The following is a 25,412-nucleotide window of genomic DNA, read 5'->3' on the forward strand; positions in this document are numbered from 1 at the left end:
TCTTAAACAACTTTAGGATCATGCCCGGTACCTTAATCTCTTTTATATCCGAAATCGGTAATCGCATGTCAAATAGTTTCGATAAAAACAACTGATTGTTAAACCTCTGCAGCTCACTTTGCACTGCATGTAGGCGGGCCCCTTAAACTGCATTTTCTTTCATTGACGTGATAACGTCTTATGAATCGATGAACGCCGGCTGCACACACGAAAAAGGATGACTAATTGTCCCGATACGCGCATTGTCCCGTTACGCTCAATGTCCCTTTACGCTCATTGTCCCGTTACGCTCATTGTACGCTTGCGCCGCATCTATCTATCTTCCACTCGATTGTAACAACCATCGATTTGACTTTTTCGAGGCACATTAAACTTGAAACACTCCCATTCGTTTCGTACTATTCCTATCATCGTCATATCCTTAACAGAGTAACACAGATTGGAAGAAGTTAAATAGCAAACATGTTTAAAAGTTATAGTTAAAATAATCTGTTTGTTAAAGTAATAAACATATTTGAATTAATGAGTGCAAATAAAAGTAAATTTATCAATTAAATTGTAGATTTCATTGCACTCCTTCTTTGTATCCATACAAAATAGTGATAATTCAATAAAAATGATTCAAATTTTATTCAGAAAAATATGCAATCATATCATCAATGTATTGTTATGACGTTGTCACGTGAAACTATCGTCCGTAAACCGACTTTACAGACAACCACTTTTTTTTTTCAGTTGCAGGAAGTTATTCATGATTGCTTGTACAGTGTGTGTCATTGGGAACATCTAGCCTGGCTCCTGGTGGCAGTGCTGACACAGCTGACCGGGCGAGGCGGATGCGCGCAAAGGGCCGGCCCCACTTCCTTAGCAGCGGGGGCGGGCGTTCCTCTTCTCGGAGCTGCGGCCGATCACACAGTCTCCCTCCTGCCGCTGTGACGTCACTTCCCTCGGGCCGGCGGCTTCCTGCTCGTTCACTCTTACAATAACTACTTATCCGTAGGGACCGGAACAATCCGCGGGTCCAATTACCTTCAGGATGAACTCCATAGTTCTACGTACACTCGGTCAAATGCCACCCACTCATTGGCTGCTGTCTTGTGAGACGTCCCAACGTAGCGGCGTGTGATTCTTATAAAGCTTTGGTCGGGTGTTTCTCATTGGCACAGACTCATCCAGGTGAGTTGTGAGCCAATAGCAGAGGCAGAAATGAGGTATAACTATTTGTATTTTAGCCTATCGCGAAATGAATTCGCGAATTTTTCCGGTCTCTACTCATCCGCCCTCGGCGATTTCTTAAATGCTCTTCGGATACGTCGAGAAGTTTTAAATTCGCGTGATTGTTCCCTGAAGCTCTGCACATCGTGTGTGCCCGGGTAGGCGGGGGCCTTAGAAGGTGTCTCCCATTTTAGGTCATTAATCAATGATCAACTTTTAGACTTTTACAGTTGTTTAACTTTCACGAAATTAAAAAAATACACAGCGCATACTTTTTGCGTAATTAGCTGCCAAAGTTACATTTTTTTACGTTTTTGGGTTGTACAAATAAGTAGAATTTAATTCATTGCAGAACTGAAATTTTTTAGGTTTAACTGCAATTCCACTGGCTACTTCATGATATGGTTTGTATTTCTATCACAAAAAACTCATTTCATGTTTCTTGGCTGTCAAAATCGTAACAATTTTGATAATAGTGAAATGCCAGGTAAAATTAATATTTTTCGAAAGATAATCAAACTATATCTTTTCTAGTTTTATTTATTTCCTAGTTCGCAGGCTTTCACGGCCATTGTAACTGCTCCCTGATGATGGCGACTTCAATGTCGACCGAAACGTCGGTGAATTATTCGCCAAGGACGCGGCTACAACCCAGAAGCCAAGCTACTTCAAAGTGAGAATATGTTTTACTTTAGATACAAAAAAGCAACATATAGATATGTAAATAATAATATTATATAAATATATTATAATAATTGTATAATTAATAATATAAAATAATGCCTTGTTAGCTATGCGAATAATTGAACAGAAACGTAATAAAACAGTTGAAGTCACACTGCAGATGTGGATGTGTATTCAAACGTAAAACGACATTTGGTTTTGCAGTATACTAAATATCTACCGCGTGACAGTATGTTTGGAGTGTAGTTCTGTGAGGTTCCCGTCGTGCGACACGTCACGAGAGAGAGAGAGAGAGAGAGAGAGAGAGAGAGAGCAGAGAGAGAGAGAGAGATGACCTTGCAGCTGACGAGGAGAGGCCTCCATGTCTCGGGAAGGACAACTCTTGTAAAACTCGCCAAACTGATCGTGCCTGCGAGCTTGTTTGCCGATCCCTGATCCCTGCATCACGTTCACATTGTCTCCGATCACGCACGTGACTCCGCGCGCTGGTTGTTTGTGGCTGCGTGGAGGATCACGCCAGCTACATAGCGACCTGGGGGACACCACTGCACTGGTCACGCGCGGTATTCCACGCCGCCGATCCATCATACTGCCATCCGGGGCAGTAAGCGTGGGCGAAGCCAGAAACCGAAGTTTCTACAACTCGCCAAGTGCTTAGTAATTCAGGTGCACCCCACACTGGTGGAGAATCATTCGAATCGACGGCCGGGGGCGCGTGTCTTGTGGGATAGGTTTGGCACACGTTGTCCCGCGTTATTGGCTGTGCGGGAAGTAATCGATGGATCCCGAGGAACTGCTGGTGTCAAGTACGGTAGGGGTGGAGGGGGAGACGTGTGAGGAAGAACAAGAAGGCAGGCTGCAGTCAGGCACACAAGACAACCCCTCCCTCCACATCCATCCATCACGGGCCCAGCTGCCAATCACCCCTCCACCTCTCCACCCCTCCACCCCTCCACCGGCTCGTACCAGGCCGCGCGCCGCGTATCGTCATTCTGCGGGGGGTGAGGACCACGATGCACTAATTCTTTCCCACATCGCCTTCTTTTCACAGACGAGAGAGCCAAAACCCCGAAGTTCATGTTTTTTTCCCCCCGTATCTTTAATGTAGCTATCCTAACCAAATCAACCGTCCACAATGTTTTTTAAGTATTTATAATGTAGCTGACCTAACCTAATTGACCATTAGTATCCTTTTATCAACACCATCATATTTATTTACAATGAACAAAAAAAACCGAAGATGCACGATCGAGCGTTTGACTCTCTCGTCTGTGAAGAGAAGGCTTCTCTTCTCGTGACTTCGTCTTGAGAGTAACCGTGTAACCGTGTGACCGCGTGAGCGGTCTGCCGTGCGATGCCTGGGCGTCGCCTCGCAACAACACCCAGCAAGTGACGTTACAACAATACTGCCGTCACTTAATACATCTATGCCGCGATTCTTTCAAGTCTGGGTTTCGCACGTCATTTTTGAATTTTTTTTTATTACTTAAGGGCTACTCATGTAGATTTAACACTATAGCTTGCTTGCATAATTTGTTGTGTCGCACACACACATATTCAACGGGTATTTGCCAAGTGTTATATAATGCCCGTAATATATCCTAGTTATCACTTGCGCGATATTTTTACAATGTAAAATATGTGAATGTAAAATATTTTGTGACGGAACAACGTATGCAGGAGAGCTGGCAGGTTCACTTTACAGAAACAGTAATGTCGAGAAAATGGAGGAAAAAAATTACTTTGAAAACATGCCATTTAGCCATTTTTAACTCTTCTAAAAAGGGGGGTTGTCTATAAAAGTCGGTTTACGGACGATAATTTTACGTGATAACGTCATAAGAAAACATTGATAAAAATTGCTATACTTTTTAATTTTCAAATATTATTTATTACAGTTTTTTTACAAATTTACTTTAAATAATTTGTTTAAATATAATCACGAACAATTAGTTAAAAATCCCGCCTTAACCTGTTTGATATTATAGAAGATTTTCTCGCACGGTGGTTGGCCGGTTCTTGCACGCTCGGCTCAGGCGGAACGTGACAATATTTCGTGCGTCGTGCAGCCGGCGTTCATCGATTTATAAGACGTCATCACGTCAAAATCCCAACATGGCGAGTGAAGGCCAGTAATAGCTACCTATAGCCTATAGTATAAGTCGCACTGAGGCAAGGGCTCGGGCGTGTAGTGCAAGTGGGCTCGGCGCTCGCCTGTTTACGCCCGTGTGTACGCGCGCCGTTGCCGTGGCAACCAGCTCATCAAATATACACGCGCCGCCAGACGCTGCAGATGCCGCGCGATGGCTGTTGCCAACCTCTCGCCGAGACATTTCCCTGCGCGCTCCCGGCCCACAAGCAACCAGAGACCAGAACTAGAGTCCCGGAAATTTCCCGGATTCCTCTGGCCTCAGGATAGAATTCAAAGTTATAGGTGTGCTCGACCCATGTTTACTTTCCCATTGGTTGATTTCTTAGCGAGAACATTTTCATCGTTGTTATTTGGCACAACCTGATTCGCTTACTTCTCTCCTAGCTGGACATCGTTGGCTCACGGTCTTGGAGGGGCGTTTCCAGATAACTGCGGGCCAATCATGAACACAGTGCGACAGTGTGGAGGTTTGCATTCTAGCTTGCGACTAAATGAATGCGCGAAAATTCCGTGGCTCTAACCACAACCATTCAGTTGTAGGCGCTTCTTACCCCGAGGAGACTAAGGGACGACAAGCCATGTGCGCTCAAGGGTGAACAAATAGATAACACTAGGATAGACTAGAGACAAGTAAAGCGACTAAGGCGAAATAAAAAACCCTAATATTAATTCTGCAGATCCTGATAAAGACTAGCCAAAAACAAGTGCGCGTGCGCAGAACGAAGGAGTGGGGGATCGGCGCAGTGGCTGGCGGGGAGGGGGAAGAGGGGAAATGGGAGGGGTTCCACCAAGACTCAAGGAAAGTAGGGGAAGGATGGCGGGCGAAAACAAGACGGCGGAAACGCCCGCTTCACAGTGTTGCTTACTAATTCTTTTTAAATACATTTGCTGTGCACTTCGGAAATAATTGGACTTCAATTAGGGGGCCTTAAACTGGCGTATGCGAATTTCTCTATACCACGCACTTTTAACCATACCAATCCTGTATCCCCTACATAATTTTTACTAAAATTTTAGGTTTACATTCCGTTGGATCAGATGTTTAAAAGAATCCCAGGGTAATTATTTTCCCAATTATTTTTTATTTACATAATTATTGTTTCATGTATTCCGCATTCAGTGGCTGTATTTTAAAGGGACATTTAATTTGTTCCCGATGTATTTTTATATTGATATAAATTTAATTTTTTTAAACTAGCAATTTATATTTAATGGATACTTAGTATTTTGCTGAGTAGTCAAAGTTATGACGTTTAAATGAATAATTTCCTGTCCTCACCAATTTTGTTCCTGTCCCTAACAAACACACATGTCTCGTTGCGACTGATAAATTTTAGCAGGATCGAAGGAAACGTTTTAAAAAAAATCAATATGCATACAGTAGGTTCTTTCTTTTAATATTTTATGTAAGCAATGTTTAGATTTCTCTGCAACGGTACTTGCCGCAGTCACATTTATCTCTAACTATTTACCTAGATACAGTTAGTGTATGATCAATTACTTACTTAGTTTCTTTTTATTCTGTACATGGATTTAATTATAGGCTGATAAACTTTCTGCAAAAGATTTATAGTAAATCAGGAGCGTGTTTTGAGAAAAAAAGGGGTTGGATGGACAACAACCCCCCCCCCCCCCACCCAAAACCAGCTGGTAAGAAAATTTAAACTCTTTTCCTGTTAAAGTTACTGCGCTAAGGAAATCTTAGTGTAACTGTAGGCGTGGCAATATGACTGCAAGACAGTATTTGTAAGTTGGGAAAAACAAAGAACAAAGTACGTTCCGTCATGTTATGCCTGTTACGCATTTGTGCATACAATATTCACGACACGTGTTCTTATGGTTTTTGAGTGAGATCACGACATAGTGAGTTGTATTGTCTTGGCTGTGTTATGAGGATATTAACGGCCACATCCTTGACAACTCTGCCATATGTCACACAAAGGGAAATTGTAAATTCAATTTTTAAAAAAATATTAAACATTGGTGCTCGCGTGTTGAATATTTATGTCCCAGGAACCTTGAGCTCAAACATCTGAAGGTTTCAATCCCCCCTTTCATAGTTTGAATTAAAACTTTTTGTTTCGCTACGATTTACTTCTTCTGGGATGTGAGGCTAAGACAAACAATGTTTTTTTTTTGTCACCCTGCCTTTTTGATAGTGTTTTCAGACTTGTTTATATGTATAATACTGAAAATAAATAATTATCAACTGTAAAATTTACTATGATTGTTTTTTTCTTATATTACACGTACGGAATACCAAGTCGATCAGGCAGGACTCATTAAATAATTGATACCAAGGGTATTGTCATTGTCTCGTGCAGTGAAGTGATACGGCCGCCGCGTGGAGTCCCACAGCCACCGACGTGCTCGTAAGAGCCATCAGGAACCTGGCGCGCGCGCTGGAACCGTCCTTATCGCCTCCCTAGATCCTGATAGTCCCGGGCAGGTTCCGGCGCATCTAGGTGCGCGGAGCTCAAGATATGAGTGGCGCGTGTTAATGAGAAGCTATTGAGAATAGGGTCGTTACCACAACGCCGAAATACCACAACGCCGAACTTACAATAACGCTTAACGTACAATAACGCCGAACGTACAATAACGCCGAATACCATAACGACGAATGCCAAATTGACCGCAACGCCGTCAGCTAGAAAACTGCTGTGTACCACAACGCCGAAATACCACAACGCCGCAATACCACAACGCCGCAATACCACAACGCCGCAATACCACAACGCCGCAATACCACAACGCCGCAATACCACAACGCCGCAATACCACAACGCCGCAATACCACAACGCCGCAATACCACAACGCCGCAATACCACAACGCCGCAATACCACAACGCCGAAATACCACAACGCCGAAATACCACAACGCCGAAATACCACAACGCCGCAATACCACAACGCCGAAATACCACAACGCCGAAATACCACAACGCCGAAATACCACAACGCCGCAATACCACAACGCCGCAATACCACAACGCCGCAATACCACAACGCCGCAATACCACAACGCCGCAATACCACAACGCCGCAATACCACAACGCCGCAATACCACAACGCCGCAATACCACAACGCCGCAATACCACAACGCCGAAATACCACAACGCTTAACGTACAATAACGCTTAACGTACAATAACGCCGAATATCATAACGCCGAATACCAAATTGACCGCAACGCCGTCAGATAGAAAACTGCTGTGTACCACAACGCCGAATTACCACAACGCCGAAAAATGTTGTCGAAGGGGGGGGGGGCACAGGAACAAAATGAAAAACAACTGAATGAATTTGTGTGCTAACCTTACCTAACCTAACCTTTGTGGCAGTCCTGCAATGACATTTTTCGGCGTTAATGTATTTCGGCGTTGTGGTAATTCGGCGTTGTGGTACACAGCAGTTTTCTAGCTGTCGGCGTTGTAGTCAATTTGGCATTCGGCGTTATGGTTTTCGGCGTTGTGGTGCGTCCCCTTCAGAACAGTCTTGAGGGTAAATGGGTGGTTACGTTCCCGTATTGCGTTGTTTACAAAACTGTATTTTTAGGAGAGTGTTTTCATGATACGCTTTTAGGCTTGAGACATCCGTCTACAGATTCTTGAAAACACTGGATGTTTCAAAACATGCGTTTCAGCTGTTTTCACTCTCGTAAAAACAGCTTAACAAACGAAATACAAACACATAACTACTAATCCGCCCTCGGCGTATTCTTAAGCTGGATTCACAGTTGAAAAAATAACAGTAACAGTAACAGTAGGTCGTGTGCATAGGATATGGACGCCATGTTTCCTAACCAAGTTGGTCGTGTGCATGGGAGCGAGGTCGTGCGCACAGGAGTGGAAGGAATATATTTTATTTCGGTCGCGTACGCATGGCACAACAGCCAATGAGATAAGAGCAGGGTGCTATTTTGGCGGGACTAGAAATATGTTTATATTTATTAACCATATTGTGGTAAGAAAATGTCGAGATAATAATAGTATTATCGTTATTTTGAAAGTTAATATGTTTATTTAGTACTAACACTGGTAACAGATGTCGCATAGTTCGCGAAATTTCATTGGCTGAAATTAGCAGTAAGAATTCAATTGTGAACCGATTTCGCAGTTCGCACAGGTCGTGTGCACAGGTCATGTGCATGGCTTGCTATGCACTCGCTTAATTTTTTTAATTGTGAACCCAGCCTTAGGGGCTTATCGTAAACAGACGCCACTCTGATATCCTGAGTGGGTTTCAGATCGTGTGAGTTCTTGTGAAGCTCTGCTACAGGGTGGGCGGGTCTTTAACCACGGCTTTCTGTGAACTGGACGACATTCAGTCTGCGACTATTCTAGTCTCACACGTGGTTTTGTTTTAGTAGAACACGGCCCAGTCTACTGGGTTTCTATTTGTAAATAGTCACTTTTCCAGCTGACTGAAAATCAAGCATTAAATTTCGGAGGTTAAATCATAAAAAAATTGAGTATCGCTGCAATAAAGTATTAAAATTAAAAAAAAAAAAAACTTGTATAGTTTATACTAGAGCGGGACGAATATTCGTCGCCGTTTATACAATAGCGTTGAAGTGATTGTACACTTAAGACCATAGTGCAGTCTCTCTCTCTCTCTCTCTCTCTCTCTCTCTCTCTCTCTCTCTCTCTCTCTCTCTTGATACTTAACTATGCAACGAACGCCCTTAAGGTGTGGTCTGAGACTTAATTTTGATTTTTTCTCAGTATAATTTTTTTTTTAAATCCTAACCTAACTAATAACTAAGTGTATTTGGGAGGGGTCCGGGTTAGGGAGGGAGACTAAGTGCGTCTCAGGCCGAAGCCTATACTCTCTAATCATGCAGGATGTTAGCCATGCAGGAGAGGTAGCATGCATCATGTGCTAGGAGGGGATTGGCCAGCCATGGCAGCGATTGTTGGCATGACTAACTCCACTCACTGACTATTCTAGACTAAAACGAGATACGTTGAGCCCAGGTAAAATATGCAAAGACATAGGGAAAATTCTGGGTACTGACATGCGGGATGCAAAAATGTCATGCATTAATACCAAGTAGGTTGGTTACAAGGAAACAGAAGGATGGTTCCGGAAAGGAGTTGGACAGAGTAGAAATAAACTACTAAGCAAATGGGCGGGAGCTTGGGCATTGCTGTTCGCATTTGTTTCGGGGGCGACTTTTGTCGTATCCCGCCAGGCTGCTAGCCAGCCTAATCATTATAACTGTTAGTTAAGGACTGTGCCCCTGTTGCATTTGTTACCGAGTGTGGTGTCACACCACGCAACTGACAGGAACAGCCCTGAGCTGATGCCGCTGAAGGAACAACGTCTTTCCCCAGGGACTTGTTGGCAAGCCTTCTTTTCACAGACGAGAGAGCCACACACGAAGTTCCCCGAAGTTCATGCTCGCTTTTTTTTCCCCCGTTCTCTCTCATTGTATAAACCGGTGTGGCAATAAATTTTGCGGTCGATTAGGATAGGTTAGCTACATTATAAATACTTTAAAACATTGTGGATGGTTGGTTATATCAGGTAAGTATAGCTACATTAAAAATACTGTAAAATCATTTTATGGTTGCTTAGCAAATAACTTTTTTAATATGTAGCTATCCAGGGCTAGGAAACCGTTTACATGATTTCACAGTATCTTTAATGTAGCTATCCTAACAAATGAACCGTCCACAATGTTTGAAAGTATTTCTAAAGTAGCTAAGCTAATACAATAAAAGAACCCGAAGATGCAGGATCGGGAGTGTGGCTCCCCGGGACTTGTTGCGCGGTGTGTTCTGCGCATGAGCCCCGCGCAGCCCGCGCGCCATTGGCCGGGCGCCGCGGCCCAGGACACGGATCAATCCAGCCGCTCCGGGCTCATCTCGCCGCTCCCCCCCTCCACCCGGCGAATCAATGGCGCGCCGCTCTCATTGTTCCGGAGCGCCATTGCGGCGCGGGGCTCGCTTGTTCCGGCCGCCATCTTGACATTCTTCCCTTGGAGACAGTGGAGGTGTTTGTTCTGAAGCACCTGATGTAGTAGCTGTATGGCTGGAAAACAACTCGCTAGGAAGAATCGATGATATGCCATCATTATATACCGGAAAAATTCGCGAATTTATTTCTCGATAGGCTAAAATACAAATAGTTACAACTCAGTGCTGCCTCTGCTATTGACTCACAACTCACCTGGATGACTCTGGGCCAATGAGAAACTCCCGACCAAAGCTTTATAAGAATCACAGGCTGCTACGTTGGGACATCTCACAAGACAGCAGCCAATGAGTGGGTGGCATTTGACCGAGTGTACGTAGAACTATGGAGTTCATCCTAGAAGTTTTTTAACCAGCGAATTTTTCCGGTTCCTAGCCATCATGTAGTGGATATTGCTAAAGAAACATAAATACCAACACATCTGCAAGAAATTATGGTTGAACGTATATTATAACCGAAAAAAAATTGCATTGCTATTGGAGGTCGTTCTCTTTTTGATCTCAAGTATTAAAACATGAGGAGATTTCGATAATATCAACCCTTAAAAGCAAAAATAGAAGTGGCGCGCGAGTAGTATCAGATGATTACCAGTAAGTACTTCTGTCAATTCCTCTTTTCTGTGTTCCGTTTAATAATGGTGGCGTGCGATTCGATAAATATATATATTAATAGAGATAAAGATAGATAGATATAGAGAAAACGAGATAAAGAAAGAGGCAGAGAGTGACGGAGTGCGATAGAGAGGGATATAAATAGTTTGTGTGATAGAGAAATACAGAGTGATGTTGAGATATATACATATACAGAGAGGTATGGGGCTAGGGAGATATTTAGAGAGTGATATATAGATGTATAGATTAAGAGAAAAAATATATTTATTGATGAGATATATATAAAGATATAAAAATAAGGGGTTAGAGATTTAGAGAATTATACAGATATACGAAGACACATAGAGATATATACATACATATATAGTGATATATATAGGGAGATTGAGATATAGAGAGAGTGATATAGAGAGATGAATATAAAGAGATAGATATTAAGAGATATATAGAGTTACAGAGTGTACATACTTAACAAAATTACGAACAGGCATTGAAACTCATGTCGGGCATAGCTATTATTATACCAATTACTCTTGGAAAGATTATTGTCAGAGGAAGCAATCAGTATAAAATAATTTTAACCCTAGAATGTTTATTTTCCGTAATCCATTTAGTTTTCCGTACGAGATCTCTTTCTCCCCTTCCATGAATGTTAAGAATGAGACTGACGTGACTTTTATTTATGGAAAATAATATGAAACAGATTTATCTTTTTATAAATGTTAATTTAAATAATATTTTTGAATTGACTAAAGTGTGGGAACTTATTAATAATGTACATATCAACAAGTGAGTGTATAACAGGACTATAGCGTGTTGTATCATTAGCTCGCAGTGTACATTTTAATGAGCATTTTTATCTTCCCAAAGCACGAAGTTTACTGTTAGCACTGTCCTTGTTTCGAATTGCTCTGTTGACACTCATAACCAAAGAGTAGAAAAGTTTTATACACAACTATATAATTTTATAATTGTTTAAATGAATTTTTTAAAATATTTTTTTATAAAGAGGAAACTTTGCAGTTAGAATTTTGGAAATACGTTTTCTTGTTGTAATCAATCAACATAATCATATGATAATATTCAATCCTTACACCTAAGGAAACGTTACTGAAATTAAGGAAACGTTACTGAAATATGCCATATTAGTTTCAAAAGATTTTTGTCATATTAAATACATAATTAATTGTATGCCTTGTTATTAATAGTGACCGACTTCTACAAATAATATATCTCTTTGTGGAATAATAATTGGTGTTTATAATTGATATTTTTTCTATTTCAAAATGTATACAACTGAAATAACGTTATCAAAATTCACTACTTTATTGTCTTGGAAAATATCCGAGTAGTAATACTAAAAATTTACTAAAACTTATTATAGTCGTCGATGGTATACAAAGAAAAAGGCGGGTGGTGTAAGTACTGCCAACTCAGCGTGGGACGCGCTGTAAGCGCAGACTCCCCGTGTGCGACGGGCTGCCTGCCCGTGCAGGGGCCGGCGCTGCGCGGGTTGCCGGGAGACGCAGGAGCCGGCCGTGGATATTGATTGGCTGGCAGGAGGCGGCGCGCTCGTCGCCATGGCAACGCATCCAAACGCCAGACGCAAACACATCGCCACCTGGCGGGGGGCCAGCGCCCACCTGCCGCCACTTCCTCCCTCCCCTCCTCAACCATCCCCCTGTCCTCGCGGCCCTGCAGCGAGCGTAGCGACCAACACCCGGCCTGCATCCGATACTGTGCAGGCGGAACATGGCCGCTGGAAAACCCTGCGCGGGGGCGAAATGCCAGCGTCAGAAGTTAAGGAAGAATGTCCCATTTTCAATTATATTTTATAACTGTTCAATTTAGACTATTTTACAACAAATCACACATAAAATTGAAAGGTAAACGAACTTAGCTTTTCTTTACAATGTTCAACATGTGCACCTGTAGTTAAACGGCACACATCCACCCTGAAGTCCAATTAATTCTTCCCACACTTTGGTTAACAAGTTCGGAGTAATGGAAGCAGTAAATAGCCTCTTCAATTCTGTGTCTCAACTCTGGTAAATCATTGGATGGTGACGGAATGTAGACGCGATATTTCTAAAGCCCCAAAGGAAATATTCGCATGGAGTATGGCGCGAACCAAAATTCACAAAGCCAAAGTATGTTCTTCACGGCTTAAGGAATTTTAACAAGAAGTGTTTTAGTATAATTCCTCGTCCAAAATCAGGTCCAAAGCTGGGGTGTGGTTAGTATTTTTTCCAAGTCTTTTTCACTTTTATCGGAACCGTTTCATTATAAAAATTAAAAATTCTATCTGCTAGTAAAATGATTCGATAGTCGACGTAACTGCTCCGGCAGCGAATTCTAGCGGTGGGTGCGAAAACTACGTGTGATTTTCGTCAAGAAATGTAGTTGAAAACACAATTTTTTTTTTATATTTATCACGCTCGGCATTATTTTAAAGAATTTTAAAGTAAATTTCGTGTCTCGAGTTTCATATTACAATTGTGTTTGCAACATGAGGACACGTGAATTTGCTAGTTTCCAGGTTTTGATGTTACACATACATTTGTCCAGTACTGAAAGAATCGCTCAAATTTAATTTATCAGAGATTTGCAAGTCACCCTGCATAATGCAGCTTTTGGCCGATTATTGAGAGAAGCCTAATATGTCCACCAAGTTCTGTCCCTGCCCGAACACGCCCGAATATTCACCTTCGGCCAACCTCGGGATTTGTTTTATTTTTGCGCAGGAAAAATGAATTCAAATATTAAAAGTGGTCGGTTAGGTTAGCTACATTAAACCACTTTAGAACACTATGGACGGTTAGCTAGGTTAGTATAGTTACATGAAAATAAACAAGAGAAATATAAATATATATAAATAAACCCGAGGTTGGCCGAAGGTGAATTGTTCGGGCGTGTTCGGGCAGGGACAGAACTTGATGGACATCTCAGGCTTCTCTGCTCGGACCTCCCCTCCCCTCCTACCCCCCCTCCACCGGCGCGGGTCGCGTGCCGACCGGAAGTGCGGTGCGTGCTCTGGGGGGTTGTCAGTGAGTCACAATCAGGACACACGCGTGCGACCTGCCCCCTCCACCCCCCCATCACCTGCCGTCACCTGCCATCACCCCTCTCCACACCTTTCGGAAATATCTTCCTCCGGGTTTCGAACTCGTGTTCCCGAATATCACTTGCCCCCCAACCCCCTTTATTTTCCCCTCCACGCAAAGCAGGGCGTTGGAACCCCTTCCCACAGCCCCCCCCCCCCCTCCAATTCCTTGTTTGTTCCACTCAAAACACCTCAGTCATAAGTGGCGGACGCAGGGAGAGAAGAGTTGGTGGGGATATATTCCCCCCCCCCTTCCCCTTGAAATTGTGGGGAAAAAAAGGCAAATTATTGTGAAGAAAGTATGTCACTGTGTGAATAGCCACGTCATCCAACGTCTGCTACTATAGTTCCATTTGTCAGTGCGTTAGTGTCAATAGAAATGTAATTTTTTTTATAAAATTGTTCATAATTTTTTTCTTCAAAAATTCATCTCCCCCCTCCTCCCCCCCAAAAAAATATTTCTGAATCCGCCCCTGAAATACACTTAACATCGCAATCGCAACAGAGGCAGCCTGGTGGTCCTCGCTGTCCGTGGTTGCCTGTTCGAGCCTCTGCCCTTTTCTTCAGCGGTTACTAGAAGAGAACCATTGGTTAAACCTAAAAAAAAATTTCAGGCCAAGGAACAAAATAATCTGTTGATATTTATGCCCGTTTTTAGAAAGAAAAAAAAATTGGTTGTCTGTAAAGTCGGTTTACGGACGATAGTTTAACGTGACAGTCATAACAAAACATTGATGAAATTATTGCATACTTTTATGGATAAAATTGAATCATTTTTATTGAATTATCACTATTTTGTATGGATACAAAGAAGGAGTGAAATTAAATCTACAATTTAATTGATAAATTTACTTTTATTTGCACTCATTAATTCAAATATGTTTAACTTTAACGAAGAGATTATTTTAACTATAACTTTTATACATGTTTGCTATTTAACTTCTTCCAGTCTGTGTTATTCTGTTAAGGATAGGACGATGATAGAAAAAGTAGGAAACGAATGGGAGTGCTTCAAGTTTAATGTGCCTCGAAAAAGTCAACTCGATGGTTGTTCCAATCGAGTGGAAGATAGTTAGATGCGGCGCAAGCGTACAATGAGCGTAACGGGACACAGCGTAACGGGACAATGTGCGTTACGGGACACTTTCGTGCGTGCAGCCGGTATTCATCGATTTATTAGACGTCACGTGAAAACATTTTTCAGGCCAAGGAACAAAATAATCTGTTGAAATTTATGCCCGTTTTTAAAGAAAAATCTCTGAACAAAAATATTGTGGACGTAATGTTTTTATTTCTCAGTGGGAATATTAGTGTCATGCATTACGCATAGGTCGTGAGGGAAGTTACGATGACCTTATTTGTATTTTGTATCTGCCTTTTTTCGTTTATAATATTAGTTAATAGATTTTTCTCGCTAGTGGCTAGTGATACGGGTATTTTTTAAAGATATTATTGAGCTTCCTTGTTAGTTACTGGACTAAATGATTTAGTTTTGTTGTCTTAACGCACTTAATGTACGCGTGAGGAACGTCTGTTAAAAGCTTAGATTCAGGAGCCGTGGCGTGAAACGCGAACAGATGAAAGTCACGAGCCAACGTGTGGGTGGCTGTTAAGAAAGACAAAGTTAACGCGTGGTGGGGCGAGGGTGTAGAGTCATGGGGCTGAAGCAGAGAAACGGCCGAGTCACGGCTGGTGGCAGCTGCCCCTGGCGAGGCGGCAACCCGCGGCTCGGCTGTCCGGCGCGGGCTGCGGCACTACCCCTGTCACCCCTGTCACCCCTACCAGGCGCGGGTGAGCTGATGGCCGGGGGTGATCGATATCAGCGGGGGGTGTCCGCCAGACACCTGCCGTGCGCGCGACCACCCGGTAGCCGGCGACGTGTGGTACTGGGGAAGCCTTCATTCACAGACGAGAGAGCCACTCCCCAAGTTCACGCTCGCTTTTTTTTTTTTCCGTACCACAGCAGGTGTATTTATTTGGGGGGGAAAAAATTCGCGGGCATTTATTCTCCAAATGCGTGGGTTTAACTTATAAGATGTCATTCTTAAAATTAGCAAGAAGTAATTTAAAGAAATTTTCAGTAAATGAAGATAAAACGGTATCTGGTTTTTTTGAGTCAAAAGAAGCATATGATAGGTTAGCTACATTATAAATACTTTAAAACATTGTGAATGGTTGGTTATATAGCTACATTAAAAATACTGTAAAATCATTTTATGGTTGCTTAGCAAATAACTTTTTAATGTGTAGCTATCCAGCGCTAGGAAACCGTTTACATGATTTCACAGTATCTTTAATGTAGCTATTCTAACCAAATCAACCGTCCACGATGATTTAAAGTATTTATAATGTAGCTAACCTAACCTAATTGACCATTAGTTATCATGAGTTGTTAAAAAAAAAACGAAGATACGATCGGGCGATTGGCTCTCTCGTCTGTGAAAAGAAGGCTTCCCGTGCTACGGCTGGTGAACGTGACCGTATATATCGACACAACTTTAAATTTGCATTATAAACTGTTAAAAAAAGGGGGAGGTGGTTGTCTGTAAAGTTGGTTTACGGACGAAAATTTTAGTACGTGATAACGTAATATAAAATTTTTTAAATTGCTGCTTTTGAAAAGGCCCGCCTTAACCTGTTTGATATTATAGATTTTCTCGCACGGTGGTTGGCCGCTTCTTGCACACTCGGCTCAGGCGGAACGTGACAGTGAGTCATGCTTTTTCGTGCGTGCAGCCGGCGTTCATAGATTTATGAGACGTTATCACGTCAAAAAACATTATTTCGCTCTATTTTCACATTTAATCACCGTAAAATATGTATTTGAACACCTGCAGATATATGGGATTCGCGTGACCTCTGGCCCAAGTGTTTTGTAAGTGGGGTTAACCATAGATGAATGTGCTCAAAAATAATGTGATGGGCTCTTTAGGTCTCTGGCGTGACCCTGGGGAGGGGGGGGGGGTGTTGTGCTCCGCTGGTCCTACGTCATTATAACAAGTAGTGCAAACCTTACCACCACCAGTCCTACTGTGACACATCCTGTCATGTTGGGCGGACACAGCGTATGCCAAGTCTGAAACCTTGAGTTCTTGCCGAATGTTTCCCTTTCAGTCAGAATGCATTATTTTAGAAATGGAACTGCTTGCCCCAATGCGCCGTGGGCTGGAGCAGGCGCGAGACTAGAGTGACTGTTGGACGTATATTGAAACATGTTTACGTTGGCAGCCTTGCCCCAAAGACCACCTGCGCTGCGCAGTCACTTGTTTGCACGGCCTGTTCGCCGACAGAACTCTCGGAAACGTGTCTCACGACGGATGCAGCCGTTGCACTCCACATATTGCAGGCCCGGGTTGCAATTGCCTAAGTTTGTTGTCATTCATGTGTTGTGTATTCAAATACGTCCCACATCAAAATGCTACTTTGAATATAAAATTTTGGTGTTTGAAACTTTGTGCGTAAGAAAACGGGGAGGGGCCCGAAATAAAAGGTCCTTAATTTTCCTCGACGACCCTGATTCCAACAATGCTCAAACCTCATCTGTCTTCCCTTCATTTCTCTAATGGCCCTGTGTCGACGTTAATCTTAGTTCATTCGTCAATGTGATGCATGATCAGTTGCTAACTGCGGTAACCATCTTAAAACGCTATTAATATGGATGTTTATCGTGGTGAATGTATCAGTCGAAACTGTGCGCGTAATTTTACGCTCGAAACAAAATAAAACTAACTTCAAATAACACCGTGTTTCCGTCAGGGGGTTGGTATACGTGTATTACTACAGTGTCACCTGGCTACCGCGTTTTGTGTTTGGTTTGTGGAAACAGGTTCACAGAACTGTGTTTAAAAATATATGTTCTAATCCATACTCATTGACCACCATATAAGCACCATTTCCTCAGTGTTTCGGGTGCAATATGGCGAAGGTGTGGTGGTCACTTCGACCTCGTCACAGTATGCAATCTCCCGATAATTCATAGCTTCTTGTGTTCGGTGACTAAATCTCCAATGGTTCTAGCGTCCAAGAACGCCCTCCCACCTCGTATCACGCTGACAACACGTGCTGATATCGAGTTTTCGTATCTGGATGATTTTCAGTTCGTACTCTGAACGTCCTCAACCAGACCATCTTGTTTTTTTGTTTAACCTGAGATGTTATCTGTCGTGTCACGACCACGCGAGAGCGGAGATACTGCGCCGACTGCAGGCGATAGCGACCGGCTGAAGATGTTAGCATGCCGTAGCGTGGACTTAGCTGGCGTTACTTCGGTTTACAGCCTTCGTAGCGCAACGCACGGACCTAGTGGAGGTAAGGAACACATTGCCGTGTTCATCTGCATTTCGCTATCAGTATTTTTTAATGCCTGTTAATCTTTGCAAATCATTTTCATGCCCTATGTTGTAGGTGATCTCTTCTGACGTTAAACATTTGCAAACATATTTTGGCCCAATTTTTGTTGTTGTAATTTTTATAATATAAATTTCCGTGAAGGTGTTAACTGAGATTTGGGTCCAGGATTCCGTGGCACTTGTATTTTTGGAAAGATCACAAAGAGCGACCGTTGCAAAACTGTTTTAAAGTCCAAAGTTGTGACGAGTGTGTACTTTTCAAGTTGGTATGCATGTCTAGCTTCAAACGGCGGTTCTGCGAAAAGCGTCAACAATTGCAGCTCGGGTTTGTGAGCCGCTGACCTCGGGGTTTATGGACTGAATGTGGATTAGTACATGCCATGGTCTTAAGGCTAGTATACTCTCGCGCCAGTTGATTTGTTTTATTTTCTCTTCACTACTATTATTTGAGGGTTAGTTCTTGAATTCCTACACGATACCTTTGTTGCATTTGTGTCATTGGTTGAAGAATTTGCGCAAAGTGATGACGTAAACTTGCTCGAGCGAATACCTGCTGAAAACATTTGCGACAAACCAAAAACTGCAAGGGAGTTTATCGTGTTAAAATTTCAGTTTTAACCCTTAAATAACGGCAATGACGAGAAAATGAAAAATTCAACAGAGTGTAAGAGCGAACCTAAGTCCCGTCGATGTCGAGATGGGAGATGGCCGTGGGGGGTCGAGTGGTCCTGCCGCTACGTTGTTAAAAATGCGCACCTTAAATTTACGAAAAACGCCGGTTAAATTCATTCAGGGATCCTCGTCAATGTACGGATCTCGTCGTAAATTAACAGCCACTTATTTCACTTACACTGAACACGAATCCACAAAATTTTAACTGGTGTACAAATAAAAATCATTAGAAATTTGTTGAGTCACTACTTATCTGTTTACAACGAAACAAAGAACTTGGGAGTCGGAATCTAGACTAGATTTTTTTTACGAAGATTCAGTTATCTGTAATAACGTTTATCTCGGGTAAATTCTCGTTGAGAAGTCCGTAAGTGGACGGTATATTGTAACAGCGTGGACGGCCAGCAAGGCAGCTGTGAGCTGGTCCATGGTTCGAGTCCCGGAGTGCACTACTGTCCCTACTGTCCCTGCTGTCCCTACTGTCCCTACTGTCCCTGCTGTCCCTACTGTCCCTGCTGTCCCTACTGTCCCTGCTTTCCCTGCTGTCCCTGCTGTCCCTGCTGTCCCTGCTTTCCCAGCTGTCCCTGCTGTCCCTGCTGTACCTGCTGTACCTGCTGTCCCTGCTGTCCCTGCTGTCCCTGCTGTCCCTGCTGTCCCTACTGTCCCTGTTGTCCCTACGGGTCGCCGCGCAAGTAGTTCTCGGCCGGCAGTCGTCATTGCAGTGGCTCTTGTCAGCCCTGAGTGCAGTCTTAGTCGCTTCTCTATTGCAATTCATTTTAAGTAATATTAATTATTAATATCCATACATAATTTGTGACTATGTATTTTGAATGTGAATTTAATAATGAATTTTATTGTGTTAAATTTTTGTAGTAGTATTTTTATATGTTGTTTTATTTTGTCCGTATTCACTTTTCAATGCGTTGTGTGTGATTGCTTCGATATCCGCGTCTACATTACACATTTGATTTTTTTCCTTTGTTATTTGTATTTGTTTTATTCGTGTGTAGTGCTAGCCTGTTTGGGATGTGTTCGTCAGCCGACGCTCTGTAATGTGCAAATAAATACAATTATTGCGACTAACAGTTTACGCTAACAGCACTATTTCAGCCTGTAAGGAATCGTCTGTGTCTGCCACATGCACCAGGGACGTAAGGGACTCTTCAGTGTTGAAATCATTCAAGGAGGTGATGGTTTATCTTCTGGTCACCAGGTTTCGTACATTATTCCAAATGACTCCGTATGTATTAAATTATTTTGTCATCGGTAGTGAATTTCGCAATCCTGAATCTGATAGGTTTCCCAAGCCATAAAGAGTCAGTGCGACTCTTAAGTGGAAAGTGAAACCATATTTTGTGCGACATATGACGCTAGCTGTTACGTGGGCCCTTAACTACTAGCAAAAAATAAAACAAGAGTCTGGCTAGATGTTCAATTCCAAAAATGAAAAGAATTTTCTGTTATGCCACACAAAAAAAAAAAAAATATGTGGCTACCAAAAGTAAATTAATTTTCACTGGCTTGTTTAGGATGAACTCCATAGTTCTACGTACACTCGGTCAAATGCCACCCACTCATTGGCTGCTGTCTTGTGAGACGTCCCAACATAGCAGCCTGTGATTATTATAAAGCTTTGGTTGGGTGTTTCTCACTGGCCCAGAGTCATCCAGGTGAGTTGTGAGCCAATAGCAGAGGTATCACTGAGGTATAACTATTTGTATTTTAGCCTATCGCGAAATGAATTTCCGAATTTTTCCGGTCTCTATATATTAGTAATACATTACGAAAGCCCCTATCTAGCGGCTGTGCTCAAAACTACTTCATAAAACTAGGTCTCGGTCTGGGCAAAGAGTTGCTCCCCCGTGTGCGATTGAGGGGAGGATGTGGCGTTCCCCCCTCCCCCCGTGTGCGAGTGAGGGGAGGGAGTGGGGAGGGAGGCGGCTCCCCTCCCCCCTGCGCAGTGGCGCGGCGCGCGGCGGCCGGCAACAGGCGAGGTAGGCGCGCCTCCACCCTGCATGTCTGTGGCCCCGTGTCGACGTAGCTGCGTCGGCAGCGCGTTCTAGCGGCGGTGCGGGAACTACGAGTGATTCGCGTCCAGAAATGTAGTTGGAAAAAAAAGGGGGGCGGGGGGTTTGTCTGTAAAGTCGGTTTACGGACGCTAATTTTACGTGATAACGTCATAAGAAAACATCGATGACAATCTGCATATTATTTTAATTTTCAAATATTATTTATTATGCAAATTTAACTTAAATAATTTGTTTAAATATAATCACGAACAATCACCTAAAAAGCCCGCCTGAACGTGTTTGATATTATAGAAGATTTTCTCGCACGGTGGTTGGCCGGTTCTTGCAAGCTCGGCTCAGGCGGAACGTGACAATTTTTCGTGCGTGCAGCCGGCGTTCATCGATTTATAAGACGTTATCACGTCAAAAAATTATTATGTTTATCAGGGGGAGCTGAATTGTTGCCCCTTGGAAGGGCAGCCCTTCAGGATTTTTCTGGAAATGTTTTGTTTGTACAGCGACTGGAAGGGCAGCCCATCCAATTTTCTGAAATCATGTTTCTTTAAGTTTTGAAATAATCCTGAAAACTTGCCCCTTGGAAGAGCAGCCCTTCAGGATTTTTCTGACAGTGTTTTTGAAAGGTTGTCTGAATTGTTGCCCCTTGGATGGGCAGCCCTTCAGGATTTTTCTGACAGTGGTTTAGGTTAGGTTAGGTCAGGTTAGGTTAGGTCAGGTTAGGTTAGGTCAGGTCAGGTTAGGTCAGGTCAGGTCACTTTACAAACTAACCACTGTCAGAAAAATCCTGAAGGGCTGCCCATCCAAGGGGCAGCATTTCAGTCGCCCCGTTTATCACACTCGGGCCTATTTTGAAGAACGCCGCGTTAAATTTCGCGTGCGAATGTGGTATTGTAAGCGTATTTGCAGCACGAGAACACGGGGCCGAGGCTAGAAGTGGCCAGTGCTGCACACCTGCGCGAGCAAGCAGCAGATAGTGAGCTCGAGCCCAGATGGACTCAACGACGCAGATACGGCTCGAGTTGGGAAGTACGCTCGCAGGCCCCTTCACTAGCCGAGGGGGGGGGGGGGGGTCGTCGTCTCACGCACGCGGCCCGTGCGCCGCTGATAAAGACGCTCAGTCGAGGGCTGATAAGCACCTGTGACGTCACGTGTCGCCCGCAGACCATCATCCCCCAGGCGCGCGCTCCTGGCTGTTCTCTTGCGGGTCTTTCTGATGTGTAACACCTTAGCTCTCGGGTCTTTATGATGTATAACACCTTAGCTCTCGGTGCACGGCATTTGGTGGGAGTAATTTAGTGGAACGGAAGTGGCATGGAACGGAAATGTGCAACAACCGCGGTGCTGGCATCTGTGCCTGATGTCGCTAACCGAAGTTCACAAAGACAAAGGAAAACTTCATAGTATTAATTTTTTTAATGAATTGTAACAAGATGGGCAGTATTTTGTCGAAAATCAGGTTAAAGTCGAGTTTTATTGTTTTTAAGTCGTTTTCGCTTTTATCGGAGCCGTTCCATTACGTATATAGTTTAAAATTTTCTCTCTTCAAATCGTATGATTCGATAGTCGACGAAGCTGCTCCGGCAGCGAATAGAGGCTTTGCGGATCCTACGTGTGATTTGCGTTCAGAAATGTATTTGGAAACACAATTTACGTATATTTATCTGGCTCTTAATAATTTTTAAAGAATTGTACATAAAGTTTCAATGTGGTAGTATAAGTACATTTGCAACATGAAAACACATGGATTTGCCAGTTACCGGGGTTAGATGTGGCACATCAGTGGCGAGTGCTGAGGTCTTGCTCACGTGTTTGTGTTTCACGGGGCCATTTTCAATTCAAAAGTTTTTATTAACACATACTTTACACTTTACAGGTTTGATACTTACAATGAGACATCCCAGCACTCAGTGCTATTTTGCCTAATATAATTGAAATATTTATAAGACATTATTTAAATAACGTGGTTCAATGCCTAGATCTGTGAGCGCAGAACGTGCGGAATGGTTTGTGGTTCGTCTCTTCGTTAGCTCGTCGGTGTCATGGGAACGGTCAACACTCCTGGGTGCGTTCCGAGGGAACACTGGCTACTGTGGCTTTACCGCGGTGCGACGGTCCGCAGACCCCGAAACCATCGTCAACTCCACAGTTTGTATATTAATTGTTTGTAAATCTTAGTACATTTATCTAAAACATTTGTCTGAAATAATTTTTCATGATACATACTATTATTTCAAGGGGTTGAAGAAATCTGGGGTTGAATAAAAATATGAATAAAACTTCCCTTCCACGTACACTGTAGAATCTTTTTTTTTAAGTATGTATTATAAAAACATTTGTTAAAATTAATTTTTGTAACCAACCATTATTACAAGGGGCGGACATAACAAGAGGTGTAAAAAATCGTTGCTTTTTTTTTTAGATAGATATCCAACAAATCCGTTATAATTTCTTGTATGAATCGTAATCTTTATGTAAAACTTTGGCTAAAATAATTTTTGATTAAATTAATTATTATCATAAAACAGGGGTGTAAATTTAAAAAAAATGCATAACATTTTTAGTATAAATTTGTTCAAATAATAATATCGTAAACCTTATGGCGCAAAGCAAATTTTTATACGATTACGTTATTAATGCAAGGGATGAAAAATAGTGTTTGAAGGTTAAAAAATTAACTCACTACTTTAGTTGGCATAATATCCCCACGTTATAAGCTATTCAATGCTGGATGCATTGAGTTAAAAACATTCGTAATATTTTCGTTGAATGAAAATGAGAAAATGTATAATCGATAATTTTGTAATAATGTAGAACATAACAGATGTTACGTACATTAAGTTCTTAAAATGTTCCAGAAGTTAATAGAAGTTTGAAAATATTTCCAGAGGATATAGGTCTTTCGAAATCTTCCTACGCCTGTAAGCTGTGCCGAAAGTTTTTTTTTTTGCAAGGAGGACCCAGGTTTAGAATCGGTCAGTTTTTTTTTTTTTCGTTTTATTCTTTTAGCCTACTGTTTTACAGGACGTTTAACAGTCATCAGAGCTAGCTTGTCACAAAAACATATCACACAACATTATATCAGTTATTCTTATTGCTAGATGTTAAGAAAAATGCAATTAATTATTACGTAAGATGAAATAATATTCGAATTCAAAATACAGATTTATAACATTTTAAAATTAAAGTAACCTTCATAATAGGCTATACTAGAAAAATATCTTCATATATATTAGGGAAATATCGGGGGGGATGAAATGCTGCCCCTTGGAAGGGCAGCCCTTCAGGATTTTTCTGACAGTGGTTAGTTTAGGTCAGGTCAGGTCAGGTCAGGTCAGGTCAGGTTAGGTCAGGTTAGGTTAGGTTAGGTCAGGTCAGGTCAGGTCAGGTCAGGTCAGGTCAGGTCAGGTCAGGTCACTTTACAAACTAATCAGTCAGAAAAATCCTGCCCATCCAAGGGGCAGCATTTCAGTCGCCCCGAAATATCATCCGTATTACCATATATTGATAAATTTTTTGTTTCCAAAATAACTTAAGTTAAAAAAAAAGCTTTAATCTTTAGGGGGGGGGGGGGGAGGTTGTTTGCTTGTCCACTACACGCACCCATGTGTGCCCAGGGTGCTGAGTGTGTTGCTTGTCTGGTGGCAGGCGGGCGGCCGTAGCGCAGTTGCAGCCCCGGTCTCAGGCGCAGCGATGCAAGACATGGCAACACTGCAGCAGCCCGTGGTCACCTCGCCGGCTCCCGCCCCGCCCGGCGCAGCTCGAGGTGAGACATGCTGCCGTCTCCGTGTCTCCGTGTCTCCGTGTCTCCGTGTCTCCGTGTCTCTGTGCTCGCTCCCGATACTCGCCCACGGAGTTCATTCAGATACTTCCCGGCTTGTAAACATTCCTTTGGCTTTGCGAACCTTGGTTCGCGCCATAGCACAGAGGTTACACACTTCCGTTCCATTAGATTACTCCTACCAAATGCCGTATACCGAGAGCTAAGATGTAACACGTAAAAAAAAGGGGGGGCCGGGTTGTCTGTGAAGTCGGTTTACGGACTATAATTTTACGTGATAAACGTCATAAGAAAACATTGATGAAAAAATTATTGCATTCTTTTTTAATTTTTAAATATTATTTATTACAGTTTTTTGCAAAATATAATTTAAATAATTTGTTTAAATATAATCACGAACAATTAGTTTAAAAAAAGCCCGCCTTAACCTGTTTGGTATTATAGAAGATTTTCTCGCATTGTGGTGGCCGGTTCTTGGACGCTCGGCTCAGGCGGAACGTGACAATTTTTCGTGCGTGCAGCCGGCGTTCATCGATTTATAAGACGTTATCACGTCAAAAACAAAAACCCTTAAGATTGATAATTTTTTTAATGAAGCAAAATTACGGCGGTGTCATTAGCCTATGTACTTGAAATACCAGGAACGTAGCTAAGATTGAACTTAAATATTAAGCTCGTACTAACCTAGAATTAGTAGTACACATCAGAATCGCAACTATTTAACTTGTCTTTATAAATGCATCGACATGTAATGTCTATCCCAAGGCAACAAGTGAAACACAAAATGTCTGAACGATTAAAAATACGTGTTTCTTAAGAAAATTGGCGTATAGTTTT

General features: G+C 42.5%; 1 protein-coding gene across 1 annotated transcript in view; it reads left to right on the forward strand.

Moving 5' to 3' along the window:
• Positions 1-25,412, forward strand: part of LOC134528539 (ras-responsive element-binding protein 1-like) — a 129,198-nt gene that overhangs the window by 90,553 nt on the left and 13,233 nt on the right. The window contains exon 2 of the mRNA XM_063362256.1: positions 24,443-24,560. Within this exon, the coding sequence (XP_063218326.1) occupies positions 24,488-24,560 (73 nt within the window). The 5' untranslated portion in view covers positions 24,443-24,487. The remainder of the gene's footprint in view (positions 1-24,442; positions 24,561-25,412) is intronic.

The sequence above is a fragment of the Bacillus rossius genome, chromosome 1 (assembly GCF_032445375.1).
Source record: "Bacillus rossius redtenbacheri isolate Brsri chromosome 1, Brsri_v3, whole genome shotgun sequence".
NCBI lineage: Eukaryota > Metazoa > Arthropoda > Insecta > Phasmatodea > Bacillidae > Bacillus > Bacillus rossius.